The 20,632-nt window shown below is 36.5% G+C and overlaps 2 protein-coding genes across 2 annotated transcripts; both read right to left on the bottom strand.

Annotated features, from left to right (window-relative positions):
- Positions 1-1,898: 1,898 nt before the first annotated feature.
- Positions 1,899-8,843, bottom strand: cnot9 (CCR4-NOT transcription complex subunit 9). Its single transcript, XM_033977422.2, has 8 exons — positions 8,690-8,843; positions 7,648-7,827; positions 6,800-6,915; positions 6,327-6,436; positions 5,601-5,710; positions 5,006-5,104; positions 4,834-4,925; positions 1,899-2,788 (listed from the first exon to the last, which is right to left on the bottom strand). The coding sequence occupies exons 1-8, from the start codon at positions 8,705-8,707 to the stop codon at positions 2,620-2,622; spliced, it is 894 nt and encodes a 297-aa protein (XP_033833313.1). The 5' UTR covers positions 8,708-8,843; the 3' UTR covers positions 1,899-2,619.
- Positions 8,844-9,829: 986 nt separating this feature from the next.
- LOC117385152 (histone-arginine methyltransferase CARM1-like) lies at positions 9,830-20,035 on the bottom strand. The gene is made up of 14 exons (XM_055228717.1): positions 19,976-20,035; positions 19,411-19,534; positions 18,418-18,543; positions 18,153-18,286; positions 17,476-17,580; positions 16,194-16,301; positions 13,658-13,835; positions 13,224-13,314; positions 11,120-11,201; positions 10,960-11,045; positions 10,460-10,549; positions 10,248-10,385; positions 9,958-10,047; positions 9,830-9,893 (listed from the first exon to the last, which is right to left on the bottom strand). The coding sequence occupies exons 1-14, from the start codon at positions 20,033-20,035 to the stop codon at positions 9,830-9,832; spliced, it is 1,476 nt and encodes a 491-aa protein (XP_055084692.1).
- Positions 20,036-20,632: the final 597 nt, after the last annotated feature.

Here is a 20,632-nt window from a genome sequence, read left to right as displayed (position 1 = left end):
TGATACCAAGGTACAGACTCGACACTCGATACTGATTTCGATGCCATGATCATAATAAAAAACACTCTTTATTTAAACAATACAATGTGATTTTCAACATTAAATGGTAGTACTTTCTTATATTTGTGTAATGTCATGTATATTTTGACATAAAGTTGAGAGTATACAGTAGTAGCAATAATAACAATATCACGAGCATAACAATAGTATAAAGGTGTATTATGTCACTTTTCTGCTAGATGGTCTGTCACCTGCTTGTTTCCACGTGTTACTGCTTTGTCTAGAATGTTCTGCAATATGGCATTAAACACATCTGACGGCACAAGCAAAGTTATAGATCAGATCTTTGGAAAGGCGAGCACACTCACAGTAAGGATGGTAGGTAGTTTTTTTTAGCAACAAAAACACCCATAGAAACACATATGTTTCCTAAATAAACGTCAGATAGATACTTTTAATGCCATAAAGTGAAACATTGCAGGCAAAGGAGTAACATCTCCATGGACACAAGCAGAATAGTAGTAATAGTGATGCTTTTAATGGTAGAGATAGTTGATGGTAGTTGTTGTCATCCTTGGGTAAATAAAAGTCTAAAATGAATTATAAATATTTCTTATGCGTACTATATATATATATATTTTAATCCCTTCAAATTATTAAGAATTATTCATAAATATTAATACATTAAAATGAATAAATGAGGAAAAATGTGTTAATGTGTTAATATAATAAATAAATGTGGTTCTAAAATGATCATTACAACTTTCCCAGCCTACTTCTATTTATCAGAGGTGGGAGTAGAGTAGTCAAAAATTATACTCAAGAGTAACATTACTTTAAAATGGTATTACCCAAGTAGAAGTACAAAGTAGTGGTCCAAGAGGTCTCAAGGAGGAGTGAAAAAATATTTGGGAAAAGTACTAAAAGTATAGCTTAAAAAGTAACTAGTAGCATCTGATTTATAATTTGAAGTGAATGTAATTTGAAGGACAAAACTAATAATCTGAATAATATCTGAAGGAGCGCTGCAAGAAACACAAATGTTCAAATCATTTCATCTTGTCGACATAAAGCTTTTGTCACTTAGACTTAGTCACAGTGGGAAGAGGAAGCACAACTTTTACTCAAGTAAGAGTACTGTTGCTTACTCAAGTTGAAGTAAAAGTATGCGGCTAGAAAAGTACTCTGAAAAGTTCAAATTTTCACATAAATGTAACTGAATACTACCCACCTCTGTATATATTAAATCCAAATGTATCACTTTTATTACTTAGTTCTATTGTTTCTACATTAAACCAGTGCATCAGATTTGACTTAGGACCACCGAGGTTCTTTTTCGCCAAGTGAGCCACCGGTGACAAAATAACACATTGAGTTTAGGCTAACGTTTCTTCTCTTTAAATATTTATACGCTAATTTGAGTTAGGTGCAACAGGACAAGACGCTAAGTCAGTATCTAAAGCTGTAGATCAAAAATGCACGGTAGCTGTAACAGAATTGTGGATTTCGATTCAAAATGCATGGAAAATTTTGAAAACATTTTGAAATTTGTAAGTGCCTCTTTTGTTTTTAACCCTGCAACCTTGTTCCCTGCTCAAGTTCTGGGGGATTAATAATAAATACTTTGGTTTAAGTTACACTGGTCAAATTACAGCGACTTGGCCAAGAGTAAAATGAAGGGGCTCCCTCACAATGGAAAAGGAAACTACGTTACCCAGAAGACATTGCAAATGTCTCCTTGCAAGTCACTGGACCACATTGACCTACGAGTGAAGAAAGTTAAGGGAAAGCTACTGGGTTTGTTACAATCTGAAAAAAACAAACAAATTAAAGCCAAGAAATGTTTTTAACAATGCCAACCTTTCAAAACAAAAAGAAAAAAATCAAATTCACAGGAGTATGTTGTACAAAATATTTTTAATTAATTCTGAGGGAGGGGTAGGACAGGTAAACGTAATTGTTTTGCCTAGAATGTTCCATAGTAAGGCATTAACCTTATCCATCTTGCATTTATTCAATTACAGGCATATATATACTGCTAAAAAACAAAACACTTCTTGTTTCATGGAGACAGGTTTAAAGCTATACTGTGGAATATTCCAAGCCAAGTAGTAACATCTCCACAGAAACAAGTAGGTGGCTGACCCTTCATGAGAAAGGTTACACTGTGCACTTTTTATCTTACTATTAGTCCCATAAATAATCATAACTTTTTGTCTTAAATCCTGTTATACGTGACTTTTTTCCCCTTTCAAAACATATTTCATTTTAAATTGTTAATCGCTATGGGAACGGTCCACATTTTTCATAATTCTGAACCACATGGACAGTAAACATGGCTAAAATTGTGTTGTTAAATAAAAACATAAGCTCAAAATAGTTTTCACATTTAATCGGTTTATTTCCCATTGGCAGTTGCTGCAGTTTACAGTACAGCTTTAGTTAAAATCAATACCAATATTAGCTCAATACAAACAAATGACTAACAGATAAAGTCCATTTGAATACTGCACAACTGTTCCTTGTTCTGGTTTATTGGCAGGTTTTTGGCTGGTTTGTGCTTATTGGTGGTTGATCGATGGTTGTTACCCCCCTCTCTGATCTAAGTGGACCCCAGGATCATTGAGGGGTGAGTGGGATGCCTCGTGGGTCGGTCACCTGTCCCTCCTGGAGATTTTTCACTAACTGGGCCAGCCAGCGCTTTGTGGTGGTGTCGTCCTTTAAAACCTGTGCGAACGTCGTGTCTTTGAGCTGATCTGGGAGGCACTGTCGTAAGGCTTCTCTGGCTCTGAAATCGATTAAGAAACAGCAAATATTGTTATGTTTTGGTTTTTTTGTCAGTTTTGAAAGAGAACATGGCAGTAGATGTTCCCTCTAATTTTTCACGAGTCTGAGCAAACACACAAACTCCCTGAGCGGCCCCATGGAGCACTGTGAGCAACATCAGACATGCGCACTGTGGTCATGCTGCATCGCATCCATCCAAGTTAAATGTTTTATTAAAAGAATCAAATTACCACATTTACATTTCTGTTATAAGACTTTTAATTAAGTGCTTTAGCCACTTATACAATGAAAATGACAAAAATCTTGCTCATGACCTGTGTAGTGTGTTAATGCTATTGGAAGTATGAATATTTAATTTGAACTATGGCAAAACATGAGCTTCCAACCAAACCAAGACAACTGTAAAATCCAATGTTGAAAACACACTTAACATTTTTATTATAAAGCTCTGACTTGTATTATGAGTATAAGCCAATGTGTGAAGCTTTTGCTGTGACTGAGTGAGATTGTCCTACTGTGTCTGGGAGACAGTCCGTTAACTCTTTTTCAGTATATGACACGATCATTTGATTTTTACAACTCATAAACTAGTGACAGTCAATGACCAATACACACTGAGAGGAATCTGTATCTGCACACCCAGCTGCTCTATTACTGTACATTTACATATCATAACAAAACACATTTATAATGTGTCTTTGTATATAAAATATATTCAAAACAAGTGGTATGGATCAAAATAAATATATATTTACAAACCACAAACTGCAAACAGTTAAACACACACACACTTCAAAATGTAAACAAACACACACTGGAAATTAAAAATACACTGTACATGTGACAGTGTGAGTCATTCTGTGACAGAGGTTGGAGGATCGAGTCCCGCTCGGACCAACTTCTGCCATTGTGTCCTTAGGCAAGACACTTCACCCAAGTGGTGTGTGCGTGATGACGGTGGTGAACATTCTTATATTCTTATTGCAGTAATAATTTCTAATGATAATAATGTCTCTTATTGTGTAGCAATAACTGCACATTCCTTTATTCCATGTAACTCCTTTTTAATCATCAAACACACTGTACAGATCTTTATTCAGATTTAACAGTTTCATGTCGCACTGTTGTAGATGAGGTAAACCAGTACGAACATTTGAACGTGTATTGCGCAACGGACTCCATTTTCTTCTGTTTCTCGCCTAGTCGCGGTGCAGGATGGGATATAGAAGTGCGTGAAGTGTGCATGGATGTACGCTTCGGTTGCGTCCATTCTCCATGGAAACGGTGGAAAGGGAAGGGCAGGTTTGTCAGGCGCATTCAGTCAGGTGCGTTGAAATGGGACAGCCCTTGTCGCACCGGAAATTACGTAACTGCCCTTCGACGCACACTTCGAATGGTGATTCTAAGGCCAGTTTGGCAAATTGAGACACGGCCCACATTGGCCACATCGGCTAAAACACTGATAGCGGCGCATGAGGAGCCTGTCAATGACGTTGATGAGCGGTGCAAACACGTATGTGAATCACATAATTGGCTGGAGCAGCTCGTCCCTGGTCACACTCACTGACTCACATTGAAAAATAGCGCAGAATGAATTGTTGTGTGTTTATTTTATTTTCAACTCCGGTTCGATATTTTTGTGCGCAGCGCAGATTTTCTGTGTGCAGAGACAGCGTCAGCAGTGCGCAATTGCGCACGCGCGCAGCTTGGAGGGAACAGTGGCAGTAGACCCAAATGAAAGGAGGTGTTAATGCTAAAATACATTTGATTACATCATCTCATCACAGTCCAATTGGTCTTAATTTGATGAGATTTTATATTGAGTTTTAAATTGCTATGGCAACAGTGTTCATCATTCTGAACCCCTTCGACAGTGACTTCTGCCATGTAGACAGATGCAGCATACTGACATAAAACAAAAACTTTATAGCCTACATAGAATATATTTTTTCCTCTAAAAAACAAACTACACATTTAATAACAACATTTAAATGTCTGGTTATTCAATAACAAAGAAATGTGATGATAATTATCAAAGACATTTACCTGGAGTTGTCTGAAAGTCTTAAGTAGCAGCGTACAACATGTTTGAGCAGTCGGGCTGACGGCTCTTTTGAGAGCTGAAGAACCATTTTACCCTGAAACAAAATAACAACATATTACGTATTAAAAATAAATGCATTTATATGATATGATGTGTGAGTTTGTGCCAACTCACTAAAATCATGGCCACGTGAGAGAAACGTTCGTAGGTCTGACAAATGTAGGCCAGCCCAGTGTCGTCTAAAAGGATTTTCTGAAGAATAAAAGTGGCAACCTGGAAATCACAAAAATCACACATTTAGACAGAAAGTTAAAAAAATAAATAAATTAACATTTATTTCAAAATACATAATTTAATTTTAGTAGACAGTAGCTTTATGGAATAACAGATCTTAACAGCAGCAGAGGTTTTATAGAATAATAAAGAACAAACATTTTAAAAATAAATTCTTATATTTTAGGTATATTTTTGTTTTATAAAAAATAGGGTAACACTTTATGAATTAAGTCTTTGTTCATGCTTTAAAACTGTAGTTATTATAAAGAAGAAATATTTTATTAAAAATGATTCAGGTTTTTAAAGACTCTAATCCTAACTCTCCCCTTATTTAAGTAGTTATTAAATCTGAATCATTCTTAACCTTATTTGTTATTTATTTATTTTATTCTAAATAATTCCATTTGTTCATTATGATTGTGAAGTGTACATGCTTTAAGGTGTAGTTCATATAAAGGGTTACCAAATGAGTTGAATAACATATCCTAAATACCGTTTTTGAGAGCTCGCTGCCTGCCTCCATGATCCGAAGGCACAGTGGGATAATCTCGGTGGTTAATAGGAAGTTGATCACCTCCTGTTCATCTGTTTTTACAAGAGCACCTGGAAAATGTAAAATAATTTATAATGTTGAATAGGTAACTAAAAGCAAAACAATTCAGTGCCTACATTAATAATTCAGTTCTAATCAAATCTATGATAATGTTGGTCATTCATGTTTTGGAGACTCTAAGAACTCTAAGTAAATTGCAGCTCTCTAAAAATGATTGATGATCTAAACCAGGACTAAACCAGGACTAAACCAGGACTAAACCAGGACTAAACCAGGACTAAACCAGGACTAAACCAAGACAGAATCAGAATAGAACCAAGACTAATCCTTGACAAAATCAGGACTGAACCAGGACTTTTTATGTGAAGCTCTTGTGCTGAAGAGTTTTTTAAATGTGCTATATAAATAAAACTGAATTGACGAAAACAGGACTAAACCGTGACAGAACAGGAACTAATCTGTGACAAAAAGGTGACAAAAGTAGACAAAATCAGGTTCTAAATTAGGACTAATCTAGAACTAAACTAGAACTAAACCAAGACTGTCAGTGATCATTGCTCTTACTTTTATAAATAAATCTATGGTGAGTTCACGATAATATTTTCAATATTTTTGTCAATACTATGGTCAGAAAATCCAAGCAAAATAGTGTTTCTGGTTTCTTACCAATGACTCCTAAGCTGGTGAGTCTGAGGTATTCAAATGGCCTTGTTTTACTGACTGTGTGAAGGAACGGGTAGAGGAAGAGAGGGATGTGAGCGGCCAAGAAGGCTGTCCTGGGAAAAAAAAAGAAAAAAAGATTGAAAACATGAATGTGAATCCATTATATACATGTCACTGATTTTCATAAAGAGAGGAGAATTATCTGTACCCATGGTCTAATGACAAATGTGCATTATATTGGCATATTACATTAAAGTTGCATGATGTCATTTTTCTGGTAGAGAGTTTGCTGCCTGTTTGTCCCCTGGAGATGATATTGCTCTACTCTACTTTCTACATGAAGACAGAAAAAATAAAATGCTTAACTGTGGAAAATTCCCAGCAAAGCAAGAACATCTCCATAGTGATAAGCAGGTGACTAACCCTCCACCAGAAAAGTTACACAGTGCACCTTTAAATGTTTTGATTGTTCAGACCTGGTTTCTGGATGTGAAGCGACACACTGAAGCAGAGCCAGAGCGTTGCAGACTCGGTTGGACTGATGAGCCGTCAGAGTGGGAGGGTTGATGGAAGGGTAGATGTTTACAATTTCCTACAAATAAAAAGAACACAGCATTATTGTTGTTTTTTGTTTGAAATATAAATCCATAACATGTATTTCATCAACCAGAAGATGCAGAGTTTTATTTTAACTATGATAAACTGTACAACATTGCTTCATGGGATACACATTTTTTGGACACTGAATTTGTAAACAATCTGGTTTTGAGCTCTAGGATTGAAAAGAGAAACGTGGATCTTGTTTCCACTTGTTTTCATCATCATGTTTAGTTATTGTCATTCTATAAAAATTTGTACTTTTAGTAGTTTAAATGGTCAAATGGCCACATTTTTACATAGTGATTTTCCACCTTCCACTCAAAGCTCTTTAAATCAAGGAACCACTCACCCATTCACACACACATTCATACACCAGAGCACACAGACACTGGGGTGAGGTGGGTTATGTGTCTTGCCACTAGGACAGCATTCATTTGTGGGAGCTGGAATTGTACCACCAACCTGTGGGTGAGTGGACCTGACTGCTCAACCAATGATGTTTATATCGCGAGCGGGATTCAAACCAGCAACCATTGGATCAGTGGAGAAACATTCTACCAACTGAGCTGCTGTCACTTGTAATCACTATTTTTGTTATTACGCTTACAATTTATTTAGTTTTACTCAGCAAAAATATGGCATTGATGAAATCTATGATGAAATAATTTACTTGATAAAAATAACAGCTACCAATTGCTAAAACTCAGTCCACCTCCTCTTTCACCTGTAATAGTGCAGCGATGGTGCCACAGGAGTGCCAGAGCATAGGCGCGAGGTCCGGCACAGACTCGCGTTTCTTGCTGAGCTCCAGTAAAGCATTCTCTCTGGTCTCGGGACTTGACAGCTCATTTATCCACTGGTAAATCTTCTCACGGTCCACCTGCGCCAGAGCGGACGTCACAGCCTGCGCACACAGAAGAGAGAAGGGAGGTCATTGTAATCATCATCTAGAATATAGACTAGACGCATTTAGTGACCACATTTGAACCTATATTTGTTGTTTTAGAAAGCGAATTAAACAAAAGTAATAATTGTAGACTGGTTCACTAATTATATCTATTTATCAATAATAAAAGCTGAAATCAACAACTAAAATAATAGTTGCAGCAGTCCTACAAAATATGACTGAACCTGGTCTTGTGTTATATACAACTTTTCTAGTGGGGGTCCATTACCTAGCTGCCTTTCTCCATGTGTTTTCATTGCCTGGAATGTTCCACTGTATGGCATACTTGCCTATTTTGCAGTAATTCTTATTGCTTAACAAAAAAAAAACATGCGTTCTACTATGAGTTGCTTGTCTCCTTGGGGATACGCAATTTTTAATGCCATAGTGTGGAACATAACAGGCAATACTATTACATCCACATCTCCAAAGAGACAAGCAGGTGGCAGACCATTCACCAGAAACGTCACATAATGCACCTATAAACAAGACTAAAAGGGGGCCATCTAGTGTAACAGGTATAAAACAATGAATATTTATTTTAATAGAAAAAACAGTTACGTAAATTGTGAAAAACAGAATTTACTTTAGGTTCGCATTGGAACAAGTAGTGGCTATCATCCGTTGTCATGTTTAAAGCACTGTTAACTGCACAAGTTGTACATTCTGTCCTAATGCTACCGTAAAAATGAAAACAAAATTAATAATAATTCCCATATTAAAGATGCAATAAATGCAATCTTCTGCATCGTTATCTTCTTGAATGCAATGCTAACCCGCTATCAGCAATCATGCTAACATAAACAATTTTAAAACTTACGGCTCCCGTGGCCAACATCCTGTCAAATGTTCCGAGCGGGTAAAATAAGGCTTCTTTGAAATGTCTGCAGTTGCGTTTCGCGTTTAGTTAAAGAAAATCAGGTTACAAAGTAGGGTTTTTTATCAGATTAGTTAGCTACATTGGCACTGAAGATGCTACAAGGAACGGCGTGCTTCTTCTTTGAATTTATTAAGCGCACTTTCGCCACCCAGTGTCGCTATCCTTCAACTGCAACAAATAAAATATGGCAAAAATATATTATAATTAATCAAAGAAGCAATGCAACGAACTATAAACATAGATTGGGCTATGTAATTAATTTTAAAACAAAAATATTGTTAAAAAAATCGTAAATATTACTATTACCTTCCGTTCAGAATATAACGTGTGCTCTAAACTCAAAGCCACTTTTCTAATCTACAATTGTTGCATTTAAAAAAAAAAAATCATTATTTTTACCCACTCAATTTTGTATCTTAGTGAAAGAAGAATTTGAGGTTAGATTTAAGAATATATATATATATTTTTTTTTTAATAGTTACGTAATTACATTTTATTTTTTACATGTATTGAAAAACAGTAATCTGGTGTAAAATAAATAAACAGAAAGTACAATAAGTAGGCCCTGTATTTATTTATATATAATTCTTACACATATTTTAAACAACATTTAAATGAAAAAATAGTATTACTATTATTATTATATTTCTATCTAAATGTGTTATGAGTAGATTGGACAACACGGAACTTTCAGTCATCAGACGGCCCTTTATAGACAAAAGAAAAAAGTGTTAGGCTTATATTTAGATAAACCTACTTAAAATAAAGCTATACAATGTTTTTGGTTTGCACAAGTAAACTCCCTCAAAGAAAGCTGTTATTTAGTGCCCTCTAGTGGGCTGATTGTGTAAATACTTCACCTGTTTGTCAAATAAATTGGTATAATATAATAATTTCATTTCAATTCAATTCAAGTTTATTTATATATCAGATTTAAAACAACTTCAGCTGACCACAGTGCTTCACATAAAAATCAACAACAAAACACGTATACTATATAATAATTAATTTACCCTTTTACCTTCAGATTTCCTCAAATGAGAAAGGAATGTGCCACTTTTGGATATCTTGCTTTGGTCTTTAACTGTGGAACCAGGAGGGCATCCTTAAAACCCAGACACAGATATACACACATTGATTTTGTCTATGTACAGCATAATAAAATGTTATAGTTAGTTATGCCCAAAAATAAAAAGGAAGAAAATTACCTAAAGAATGGGTTTTTAAGATCCAAAACATTTCCAGAAGTGAATCCTGATTGGTCAATGGTAGCTGTGATGTGGATGTCATAACTTTGTCTAAAAAAAAAAAAAGGTTTAAGTTAATTCAAGTGTAACTGTAAAGCAGCAAGCATTATAAAATATTAGACAATACCTACATGACATCTAGTATATCTAGCATTAACTGAATTTGAAACATTAACTGAATTTGCATTAACTGAATTTGAAACACAAGAGTGATATTAAAACGTAGTACTAACTCTTGTAATGATATTCACCTGTCATTAGCCGCCAGTAAAACAGTCCCAGTCAAAGTTTGTCCCATTTTGGCAAAGAGTGGAGTTTGAAACAAGCATCGAACCTGGTACCATCTGGTTAGAGGTTCTGTCGGGGCGGTAGACATCCAAACAGTTGCTCTACATAACAGAAAAATAGTTACATTATTTATTTATTATTGTATTTATTTGTTTTAGAGTAACGTCATTCATACTTGGATCCTTGAAATGCCAAATCAAACCAGAAGGCCAGTCCATGAACCAAACCAGACTGTTGTAGAGTGAACATGAAGGGAATCTCCAATCTGAAATAAATGAAACAGTTCACTTTAAAGGTGCACTATGTAACTTTTCTGATAGAGGCTCCGCTATTTGCTTGTCTCCATGGAGATCTTAATGCTTTGCCTGCAATCTTCCACCGTATTGCATTAAACTTCTCTATCTTGCAATTATTCAACTACAGGTGTTGTTATTGTATTCTGGCTGTGAGCGACATCGCCTCTCCACAGATCTGACCTGTTACCTGGCCGTTTGACAGATACATGGACAGATAAATAGAAGTCTCTCTACTTAACCTATAAACTATCCGCTCATCTAAGTATTATATGTAAAAGATGTAATTTATTAAATCTATAGATGCTTATTATAAGTCTATATTTCATTATTTGAGTTATGTATAATATTCATTTATTATGCAAATATGAACAGATTAAACCTTTGTAGATCTTCTGGTGTTGCCTCTTTAAAGTTAATCTGATGTTTGACCGAGCGAGACATCAGGATCTGGACTTCAAATGTGTCCTGAAATAATTAAATACAAAATAATTCAAATAAAATACATACAGATGATGGATTAAAATAGTGTATAACTTTACCACTATGGGCTGTCGAAAAAACTCATCCACTGCAGAGTTGTGAAGAGGACTCAGGTTTATTCCATAGAAATTCCTCTGCTGCCTAAAAAACAAACGCAACAAAAACAAAAGTAAAAGACGCAGTAAGTAGCTTTTCTGGTGGACTCAAAATCATTCTAAAGCTCTTCAGGTAAGGTTCATTTCTGTCCTGTGAATGTGACTTTTTTAGATTCTCAAATGAGTATCTAGTTTCAATACTTCAATTAATATCTAATTATCCATATTTTTGAAAGACCAGGTTTGGTTCTAGTTCTTGTTAACCCTGGTCCTCTTGTGAAACTGGTTTGAACTTTTATTTTTTTCTCTATTTTTATTCTTGGTTTAGTCTTGGTTTAGTCTTGATATTAAGCCCTCGTTGAGTCCTGGTTTATTTTCCTTGTTGCTGTTGCATTTGAATAGAGACATAGTTCAAAGTTAATTGTGTGTATTACCACAGCTGTTTCTAATGCTTTTGTCTGAAAGATTTTGCTCATTCCTGGACGCTGACCGAGCCTGACCTCCGTAAACTCACATACTGGAGCATTGTTCATGAAACATAACTGTTCTGAACTGTTCTAGTGCAGTGAAGGTTCTGTGCACTGTGTTTAGTGAGTGTGTGTGAAGCTGCGTTCACACTGCACGTCCAGTCTCATTTGGCCCAAATCAGGTTTTTCATGTCAGTGTCAACAGGCCAAGTCTGATTATTTTAATGAGACCAGACCTCTTTATGTGAAAATAAATCAGCTCAGAAATGTTAAAAACAATAAAACACCTGCAGACAACAGCAGTGAGGGTAGACTGTGCAAATGCTCTGAGGTTTTAAACATAACTGGTGTTTTGGGAAAGAGGCTGACAAAGAAAACATATCAACTTAAGTTAAAGAAAAATCATAGGGATGCATTAATCTGATACTAGTATTGGATATTGACGCCGATACTGAAAATTTGCTCAGATTGGATATCAAGTTCCAAATATTGGTTTAAGCGATATCCTGGTTGGACATATACATTGACGTAATCGGCCCAGAAAGTCTAATTTTTTTTAACTTTTATTCATTCCCCGAGTTGTTCTGTAGTTACTTGAGAGATAAATATCATCTACATAACACATCTGGATCAGTTTTGTCTTATTTTATTTTAGTTTTAAATGAAATACTGTAAATGCTGTTCTCAGTCTCTGCTCTGGTATCGGTGGATAGTGAGTATCGACAGATTAGAGCAATAGCACTGGAATCTGTATAAGAACTGACAAAGCTGGATTGGTGCCTCCCTAGAAAATTATACCTCATTTTTGGAAAGAGTAATGACACTGCGCCCTCACTAATATTCTTTCTCATTATGCAACAAATGTTGTTTTTTTTCTGTCTTTTCTGCAGATCAGGCCTCAGAGCTGCAGAGTTCACAGTCAGGGGTTTTACAGGGCATTATTTGGCATTAAAAGGCATATAAAATGTCATTAAAGGTGGTTTTATTTCTCAAAAATAACGTTCTTACTGTGTATGGGGCCGCGTCCACAGATCTGCTGGGCTGGTGGTGTCACTTGGACATACACTGTTATCTTAGCTGAATAGCCACAAGCTAGCATGCCAATTTTCCACTTAAAACCACTTACAAACAAAATATTGAAATTGATACTGCAATTATGTTTAAAGCTCCCACAGATAATATTGTTAGCATGTTTATTTTTCTTTTAAATCTTAAGTTGAACTCTATACAAAATATGCAAATAATGCCTGGTGTGGAAGTCAAGAGTTCTAGGCCATATCATTTGGACTTTTGCTGATTCAGGTCTGGACTGAAATGGACCGTTTTACAGCTCAGGAGACACGGACCAGAGACCAGACCAGGGACCAAACCAGGGACCAGAAGCTAGACCAGACACCAGACTAGAGACTAACCCAGAACTGGGACAAGACTGTAATATATTTGGGTCTTCAACCGTGGACTAAAGAGGGTCTCGAAAGATTCAACGTTTATTTTTACAGTGACGTCTCCTGGATTTTAAAAGTGATGATGTACAAGAGGCTCATACAAGACTACAAGAGGGTGAAACGTATGTATTCTTTATGTGAGTGTTGATTTCAAACCAGAAAGCAGCTCTTGCGTAGTTTTCAAAATAAAGCTGTTCGTCGCTAAAAGGAGCCAAGTGGACATCGGCCCAGGACGGAAACATCAAACCTAAAAAACAATATAATATGAGGGAAAAACACAAATTATTGCTTTTCTAACTTTAAGCACTTTTCCAGATGCTCAAAGTCTCTTCGCAATTTTGCACATAGGCACACTGCATTCAGACTAAGCAAAGTGGGTGAAGTGTCTTGCCAAAGGACACAACAGCAGCATGCTCTAGAGTCACTGCTGCTTCATTAAAGCGTCTGGCATTGTTTATACTCTCATGTGGCCTTATATCTGTGTAATCCAGGTAGTTTTATTATTGATTAGTATCTGATTTCCGATACTTTTGACAACCTTAGTTATGGTGCTAGAGAATTTTTAAACTTGCTGTAAAAGTAACAGGTACCTCCAGATTTGAGCCACTTCTTCACACTCAGGACCTTGTGTATTTGAGGGTCAGACAGCAGCAGGTGCCCAGTCAGCTCTGTGAGGAGGAGGTCCACTTCCTCTGGACAAACCACTGAGTCCAAGTCCCGGTTTAGGACAAGGATCCGACCAGACTGATCATTCGACTGGACCAGGGACTGAGAGAAAGAGAAGACAAACATGTGTAGGTATCTGTACTATAGAGTTTTGTAAATATTGTAAGTTTGTTGTTAGGCACAGGAAAAAACAGGAACAATAATTCATTTAATATTTTATTTTTAAGTTATTATTATTTTCGCTGGAGTATTGGGGAATGATAAAAGTACCGTATTATATGAACTACACGTCACTCCAGAGTATAAGCCGCACAAGCCAAAAAATGCATAATAATGAAGTTGCACTGGACTATAAGTCACATTTTTAGGGAAACTTATTTTGCAAAATCTTAGACCAAGTACAGCACGATAACATAAGACATTTATATTTATTCAGCTACAAGAAGCACAGACAGAACTGAACATGTGTCTGGTTTGTTAACGTAAGATATTAACAGTTAATCAGATAAATAAAGCATAATAAACAAGTTAACAAGTTTACTCTGGATCTCACTCCAAATCACTAAATCCACTGAATTCTTCATCCTTCATCTAAAATGCAATTTTCTTGTAGGGGGCAGTTTTGTTCAGTCTTTCTCAGATGTCTTTTAAATTAGCGTAATGTTGAAATTTTAAATTTTCAGTTGTACAGGAGGAGTAGACACTGGTACAAGTCTAGAGCGCCCTCACACTGAGAACGGTGTGAGGGCGCTATATTTGCGATAATTTCACATATAAGTCGCACCCCCGGACAAACTATGAAAAAATGTGCGACTTAAAATACGGTAATTCTTTTATTTATGTTGGTATATTATTAGATATTTAGAATTTTAATCTAATATATTATTAGATATTTTGATTTTACATTTTGGGTGGAGTGTCAGCCACCTGGTAGTATCTACAGATCAGACAAAGCAAAGCAATAACATCTCCATGGCATTAAACTTATACATCTCCATGGAAACAAGCTGCAATGTGGGAGATAACATATTTTCTTCATGCTTTTTAAATCAGACATATTGTGCTTGTGTCTGTTCTATAGTTATAATCTCTGACATCCGTGGATTATTTGGTCATAATTTGCACATTTTAAATCGCAATATTCTTGTAAAACAACCAAACAGAAAGTTAAAACCATACTTCAGAACATTCTCCAAGGAGATTGATACATTTTATGCTGTACTGTGGAGGATTATAGCGAAGGAATGACATTTCCATGGAAACAAGCAGGAGGAGGTCCACTTACACGCCAAATAAGAGTCAGGTTTATGGAGATGCAAGCCCGCTCATAGCACATTTTTAGTGGAATAAAAGCATCCAAAATGAAAAAAAGAAAAAAAAAAACATAACCCCCCCCCCCCAAAAAAAAAAAAACAACAACAACATGTATTTATGTTAGTCTAAAAAGTGACATAATGTGGCTTTAGAAATATGATATATGAAATACCATTAACCTCTTCCACTTCCTCTTCATGAAGTTATTAGTTATAGCAGGGTTGGGTAATCTCCAGCACTAATGCCCCAGGTTTAACAGCCAAACATCTGTCTTCCCCCAGTTTGTGCCCCAGTGCATTGTGGTCCAGATGTGGCTGTGAACCATTAACTCTGTAGAATGCTGCTGAGCTCTGAATGTGAGGTGTAACAGTGAGCCAACAAACACAAGGTTCAAGGCCAGCTACAGGACAAAGACCGCTATAGGTTCTACCATTTTGGACTTACCTCTTAGTACGGGCCCTATCTCGCAATGGGATGTGTTCAAGTCCTCGAACCCCTATAGCGGAGTTTGCTGTTTAACTGTCAAATTGCAGATGTTTTGACCTGGTTTATGGTTAATATCTCTAATTACTAAAACAAAAACTGGCACAAAGTTCAACGTCGTCTCGGTCAATATAAATAAAGAAAAGTGAAATCATTTTTTTCAGAATAGCTTCAGAAACTGGGGTCATTATGCGACCTCCAAAACATGATTGTTGTCAGTTAAAAGGAGTTTAAACCATAAGATGCAACGTCATGTAATGTAGAAATAAGTTTGTGCAGTTGATCCTTATCACAGTCAAATAATATGGCATTATATGATAAGAAATCTATATATGTATCTATAGTGACTAGTTTATTCTTCTGGTTAGTCCTGAGTTAGGGTACACACTCGTACACTCACCACATCAAAATTGAGACTAAACTAGGACTAAACTCAGAACTAAACCAGGACTAAACCAGGACTAAAACAGGATCTCGAAAAATCTACATTTCGACCGTTCCCTTAGTACTAATTTGGAAGTCAGGGCCTGCTTTGGTCTCAGTTTAGGCTACAGTGTCAGTACTGTGTTTGTGATGACCAAAATGGCTCGGGATCAAAGGTCAAAAACTTTACAGGGAAGTGTCTCATATGATTTTAATATAACTGAACATAATAAATCTAACCTGTGTATATGTAGCCATAGGTCCAGACTGCAGACTGTAAACTTTAGCTGCTCCGGCCTGAAGGGCAAAGAAAGACAACATTCCCGAACCACCAACATCCAACACCACCTATGGGAAAATATATAAATAAACACCGGATTAACAGGACCACCAAAAATATTTACATTAAGCCACTGTTATAAATAGGAGACGTATTGAATGGAAACAAGCTTAGACAAGGATTGTTTGTGATTTGTCTGGTAGCCAGTCACCTCTAGTGTCTCTCTCTAAAACCTTCAAATCAGGTAAGAATGGGCTCAGACTTGAACTTGACTTGAACAGCCACATCAAATCAATAACATCTGCAGCTTTTTACCATCTAAAAGCATTGCAAAAGTCAAAGGTTTACTGTCAAAACCAGACTTAGAGAGACTTATCCATGCATTTGTCTCCAGTAGGTTAGACGACTGTAACGTCTTGCTCACTGGCCTCTCCAAACGAGTCTGAACACAGCAGTACATCCAGAACGCTGCTGCTCAGGTCCTGACCAGAACCAGGAAGTACTTCACACATGTGCCCTGTGCTCAGGTCTCTGCACTGGCTCCTGTGGCTCAGAGAATAGACTTTAAAGCAGCTCTGCTTGTAACAAGTCTCTCCATGAACCAGCACCAAAGTACATCTCAGCCACATGAACCATCTCACACTCTGAAGACTTCAGGGATCGGCCTCCTGCTGGTGCCCAGAGTCAGGACTAAATATGGAGAGTCAGTGTTGTATTTTTCTGCAGCTAAAACCTGGAACAGTCTCATGAAGATGTGAGACAGGCCTCTACTTTGACAATGTTTAAATTCAGGCTCAGAACAGTTCTGTTTAGCTGTGCAAACGACTGAAAGGTTTTTATTCTGCACTTGTATCCTTTAATGTTAATTTTATGATGATTATTTGTGACTATTTATATTTTGATTTGTGTGATTTTAAAGTCTTTCTTATTCTGTAAAGCACTTTGAATGACTTTATGTATGAACTGTACTATACAAATAAACTTGCCTTGCCAAAACAAAACAACCAGAAGGAATGCTCTAATTAGAAATATTGGACATTTGAAAGGTAAAAAATGTTATATGACCATTCTACAGTTTATTTATGTACTACTTATATTTAAACATGCAGTATGTAGCAAAACAATAACATCTCTACAAAGTAAAAAAGGCTTCAGACCATTCACCTAAAAAGTGCATAGTGCCCCTTTATATCAAGAGTAAATATGATAGTTTTATATTATTATATTTAAAGTGGTCTGTACCTTGTCCTTGAAATCCATTTCATTGAGCAGAATGGCTTTGTGATAAGTGGCTGTTCGGCCATAGTCCTGTAGAACGCTCTGCTGCTGCGAAAGACAACTGTGGAACTGAAGGAACAAAAATACCACCTTAAATCACACATACCACCTTAACGGGCCCATGTTACATTATTTTCTGATCTATGTTATAATGTTATTTCCTCATCACAAACAGACCTGGAGTTGTGCTTTGCTTCATTGACACATGTTTAACACACAAACCCTGCATATTTAGGCTGAGTTGTCTGAAATGGAAAACACTCTGTTCCACCTTGTGATGTCATGTGGCGATACAGGAAGTGCTCCACTGTGTTTTTACACTCCATACACCTTATCAGACATAGAACAGGATTTAAACATTTGGACCAGGAACTAGAACAGAACTAAACCAAATCTACACCAGGACAAAACCGGGATTAAACCAGGATTAAATACAACATTAGACATTTTTATGAAAATTGTACTGAATGTCTAAGATATTGTTACATATTATTTGCACTATTACAGACCAAACAGGGACCAAATGTAAAGTAATCTCATATAACATAATGGTATAATAAGATTTTGCTTTATTAATCACACACTTTATAACCAAACCTATTTCAACTCTATTCCCCATTAAACATTTTGTGTAATTTTACCTCATAACAGTTTAAAGGAGAAGCCTCAGGTCTCAAGTGTCTCCTAGGTCCTACATCCTTGTTTCCTGTCCTTTCTCCTTCACCAATAGTTTTATCTTCTTGTCTCCTCAGATGCTGTTGAAATATCTTCATGTCTGACACAAAAGAACCATCATCATTATTAAAGCTGTATTTACTTCAAAGATGCACTGTGTAACATTTCTGGTGGAGCGTCAGTCACCTGCTTGTCTAATGGAGATGTTATTGCTTTGCCTATAGTACAAACCTGTTATAGTTTTGAATTGTAGAATGTAGCTGTGTTTCTCAAACGTGATGACGAACGACTGACTCCCGGCCTGACAACAGTCCAACTGCTTGGAAACGGGGAACTGGAAAAGTGGAATTTTGTTTCCTGAAAAATATGAACGAAAACTGTAATGTAACTTTTCTAATGGAGGGTCGGCCACCTGCTTGTTTCTATGGAGACGAGCCGCAGAATGTTGCAGAGTATGGCGTTAAAGTTCAAGTTCTCCACCAGCACCATAACATCTCGACAACATGGAGCAGTGTCTGTGGAATCCTTCAGCCGTGCAGGTCTGATCCATAGTAAAAGAAAAATTCAAATCTGACAACCAGACTTTACAAGGGCACCGTGCGGATTAGAAGAAGGAATCCCCTCTCACACACACACACACACACACACCCACACACACACACACACACACACACACATTGGGGCACCCTATAAAAGCTGTCACATGCACATGTCAGGGCTCTCTTCTATCCTTTCAGGAGATCCCGTTGCTTCATTGTTCATTTTACCTGTGTGGAACTCATTAAACCCTTCTGACTTCATGTTTCACTTCTTCAGTTCTAGTCAGATTACTGCTACTGATATGTCTGTCTATCTTTTGTCCAGTTGACAGATTAGAATTTTTCTTTTACTATGGATTTTTATACAGCGTTTTCATCAAAAAAACACTCATCCACACACCCATTCGCACACACATTCATACACCAGAGTACACAGACACTGAGGGCAAGGTGGGTTAAGTGTCTTGCCCAAGCACACAACTACAGCTTTAATCTGTGGGAGCTGGAATCGAAGCACCAACCTGTGAGTCAGTGGATTGAAAGTGGGATTTGAACAGCCGACCTACAGATCAGCGGACAAACATTCTACCACCTGAACTTCTGTCGGCCCAATGTGCCCGTGTACCAAAAACAGTATTTCTATTGAAATGTTTTAATCTTAAAATGATCATTATGACATTCTCACCGTCTTCTACCGAGAGGAGTCCGTTCTCTGCTGCAGATGTCAAACACAGGGACAGATCTTGGCCGTTGAGTTTGTTTATTTTGAACTGTAGATCTGCATTCACTTCACTTTGGCCCGGCATCTCCTAAAAAACACACAATCTCAACATGTTCAGCACTTTTCTGAAAATATGTCCCCACAAATATAAGCAAATGAGGACTAAACAGGCCTAAATCAGCACTATGACATTTGAAGAAGTGAAAGATCATTTGAAGAAGTTGGTGGAGGGGCATGAAAAGTACTCAAGAATTTGAACTTAAATATCAATCTTGCTTTAAAAAGGGTTATACGATCAGTTTTTTATGTTTTAAGAAAAATAAGAATAAGAAAAACACAAACTTGTCCAATATTCTGACAATACTTCACTTGTAGACTTAAACCAAAACCTTTACTTTCACCTTGCAGTAGTTACCTCAAAATAATAGTACTGAAGTGAAAGTAGAAGGAGAAGTTAGTTAAGTAAATAACTACATCCTACATAAATGACATAACAAAACGCACATTATAATGATAAAATGTGTCTTACCTCTTGTAAACAGTAGACTTTGACAGAGAAAACCATTGGATGTTCACTGTTCTGCTCCATTCTGAGTCTGAACTTGAAAAAGTGTTCAAAAAAGAAAGAAAAACTCAAGAGAAAGAGAGAGAGGAGGGACTGGGGGCAAAAGGGAGGAGAGACATATGGACCACTACTGAACCAAGACCAAGAAAACAACGGATAATGTGTAAGTATTAGGGCAGTCAAAAGTATCAAAAATCAGATACTCATCGATAATAAAACTGGTATCAAAACTAGATACTCATTTGAGCAGGTATCCATACTAAAAAAGTCACATTCACAGACAGAAATGAAGCTTTCCTGAACATCTTTAGAATGATCTAGAGCTGAATTAGAACAAGTATAAGACACATAGACTAGTATACACCCATAGACCACTATGGCAATATGTCTCCAGTACTCCTACTTCTTCGAGTACTACTACTTACTACTTTCTTTAGTAATTATACATTTGTTTACACAAATTTCCAGTTATAACTATTATATTTTCTTTTCTTAATACAATTTATGCTAAAATTATCCAACAGAAACATTATTATTATTAACATATTTCTTTTAAAAGTTTATTATCTGAGACCAGCTGAAAAAGGCTGTGGGTTTTATTTTTTACTTGTTCATAGTTTG

This window comes from Periophthalmus magnuspinnatus, chromosome 2 (assembly GCF_009829125.3).
Source record: "Periophthalmus magnuspinnatus isolate fPerMag1 chromosome 2, fPerMag1.2.pri, whole genome shotgun sequence".
NCBI lineage: Eukaryota > Metazoa > Chordata > Actinopteri > Gobiiformes > Gobiidae > Periophthalmus > Periophthalmus magnuspinnatus.
This window is presented reverse-complemented; position numbering and strand designations above follow the sequence as displayed.

What these genes read in the sequence shown, in the direction of transcription:
- LOC117385152 (XM_055228717.1), bottom strand. Translation starts at nt 20,035, where the DNA reads ATGGAGCAGAACAGTGAACATCCAATGGTTTTCTCTGTCAAAGTCTAC. An exon ending in ACAATTCAAAACTATAACAG is followed by an intron (nt 18,287 to 18,417) that starts GTTTGTACTATA and finishes CTTTTGTGTCAG; the next exon opens with ACATGAAGATATTTCAACAG. An exon ending in TACGCAAGAGCTGCTTTCTG is followed by an intron (nt 11,202 to 13,223) that starts GTTTGAAATCAA and finishes TTTGTTTTTTAG; the next exon opens with GCAGCAGAGGAATTTCTATG.
- cnot9 (XM_033977422.2), bottom strand. An exon ending in GCTTCACATCCAGAAACCAG is followed by an intron (nt 6,437 to 6,799) that starts GTCTGAACAATC and finishes TTTTTTTCCCAG; the next exon opens with GACAGCCTTCTTGGCCGCTC. An exon ending in CACCAGCTTAGGAGTCATTG is followed by an intron (nt 5,711 to 6,326) that starts GTAAGAAACCAG and finishes TACATTTTCCAG; the next exon opens with GTGCTCTTGTAAAAACAGAT.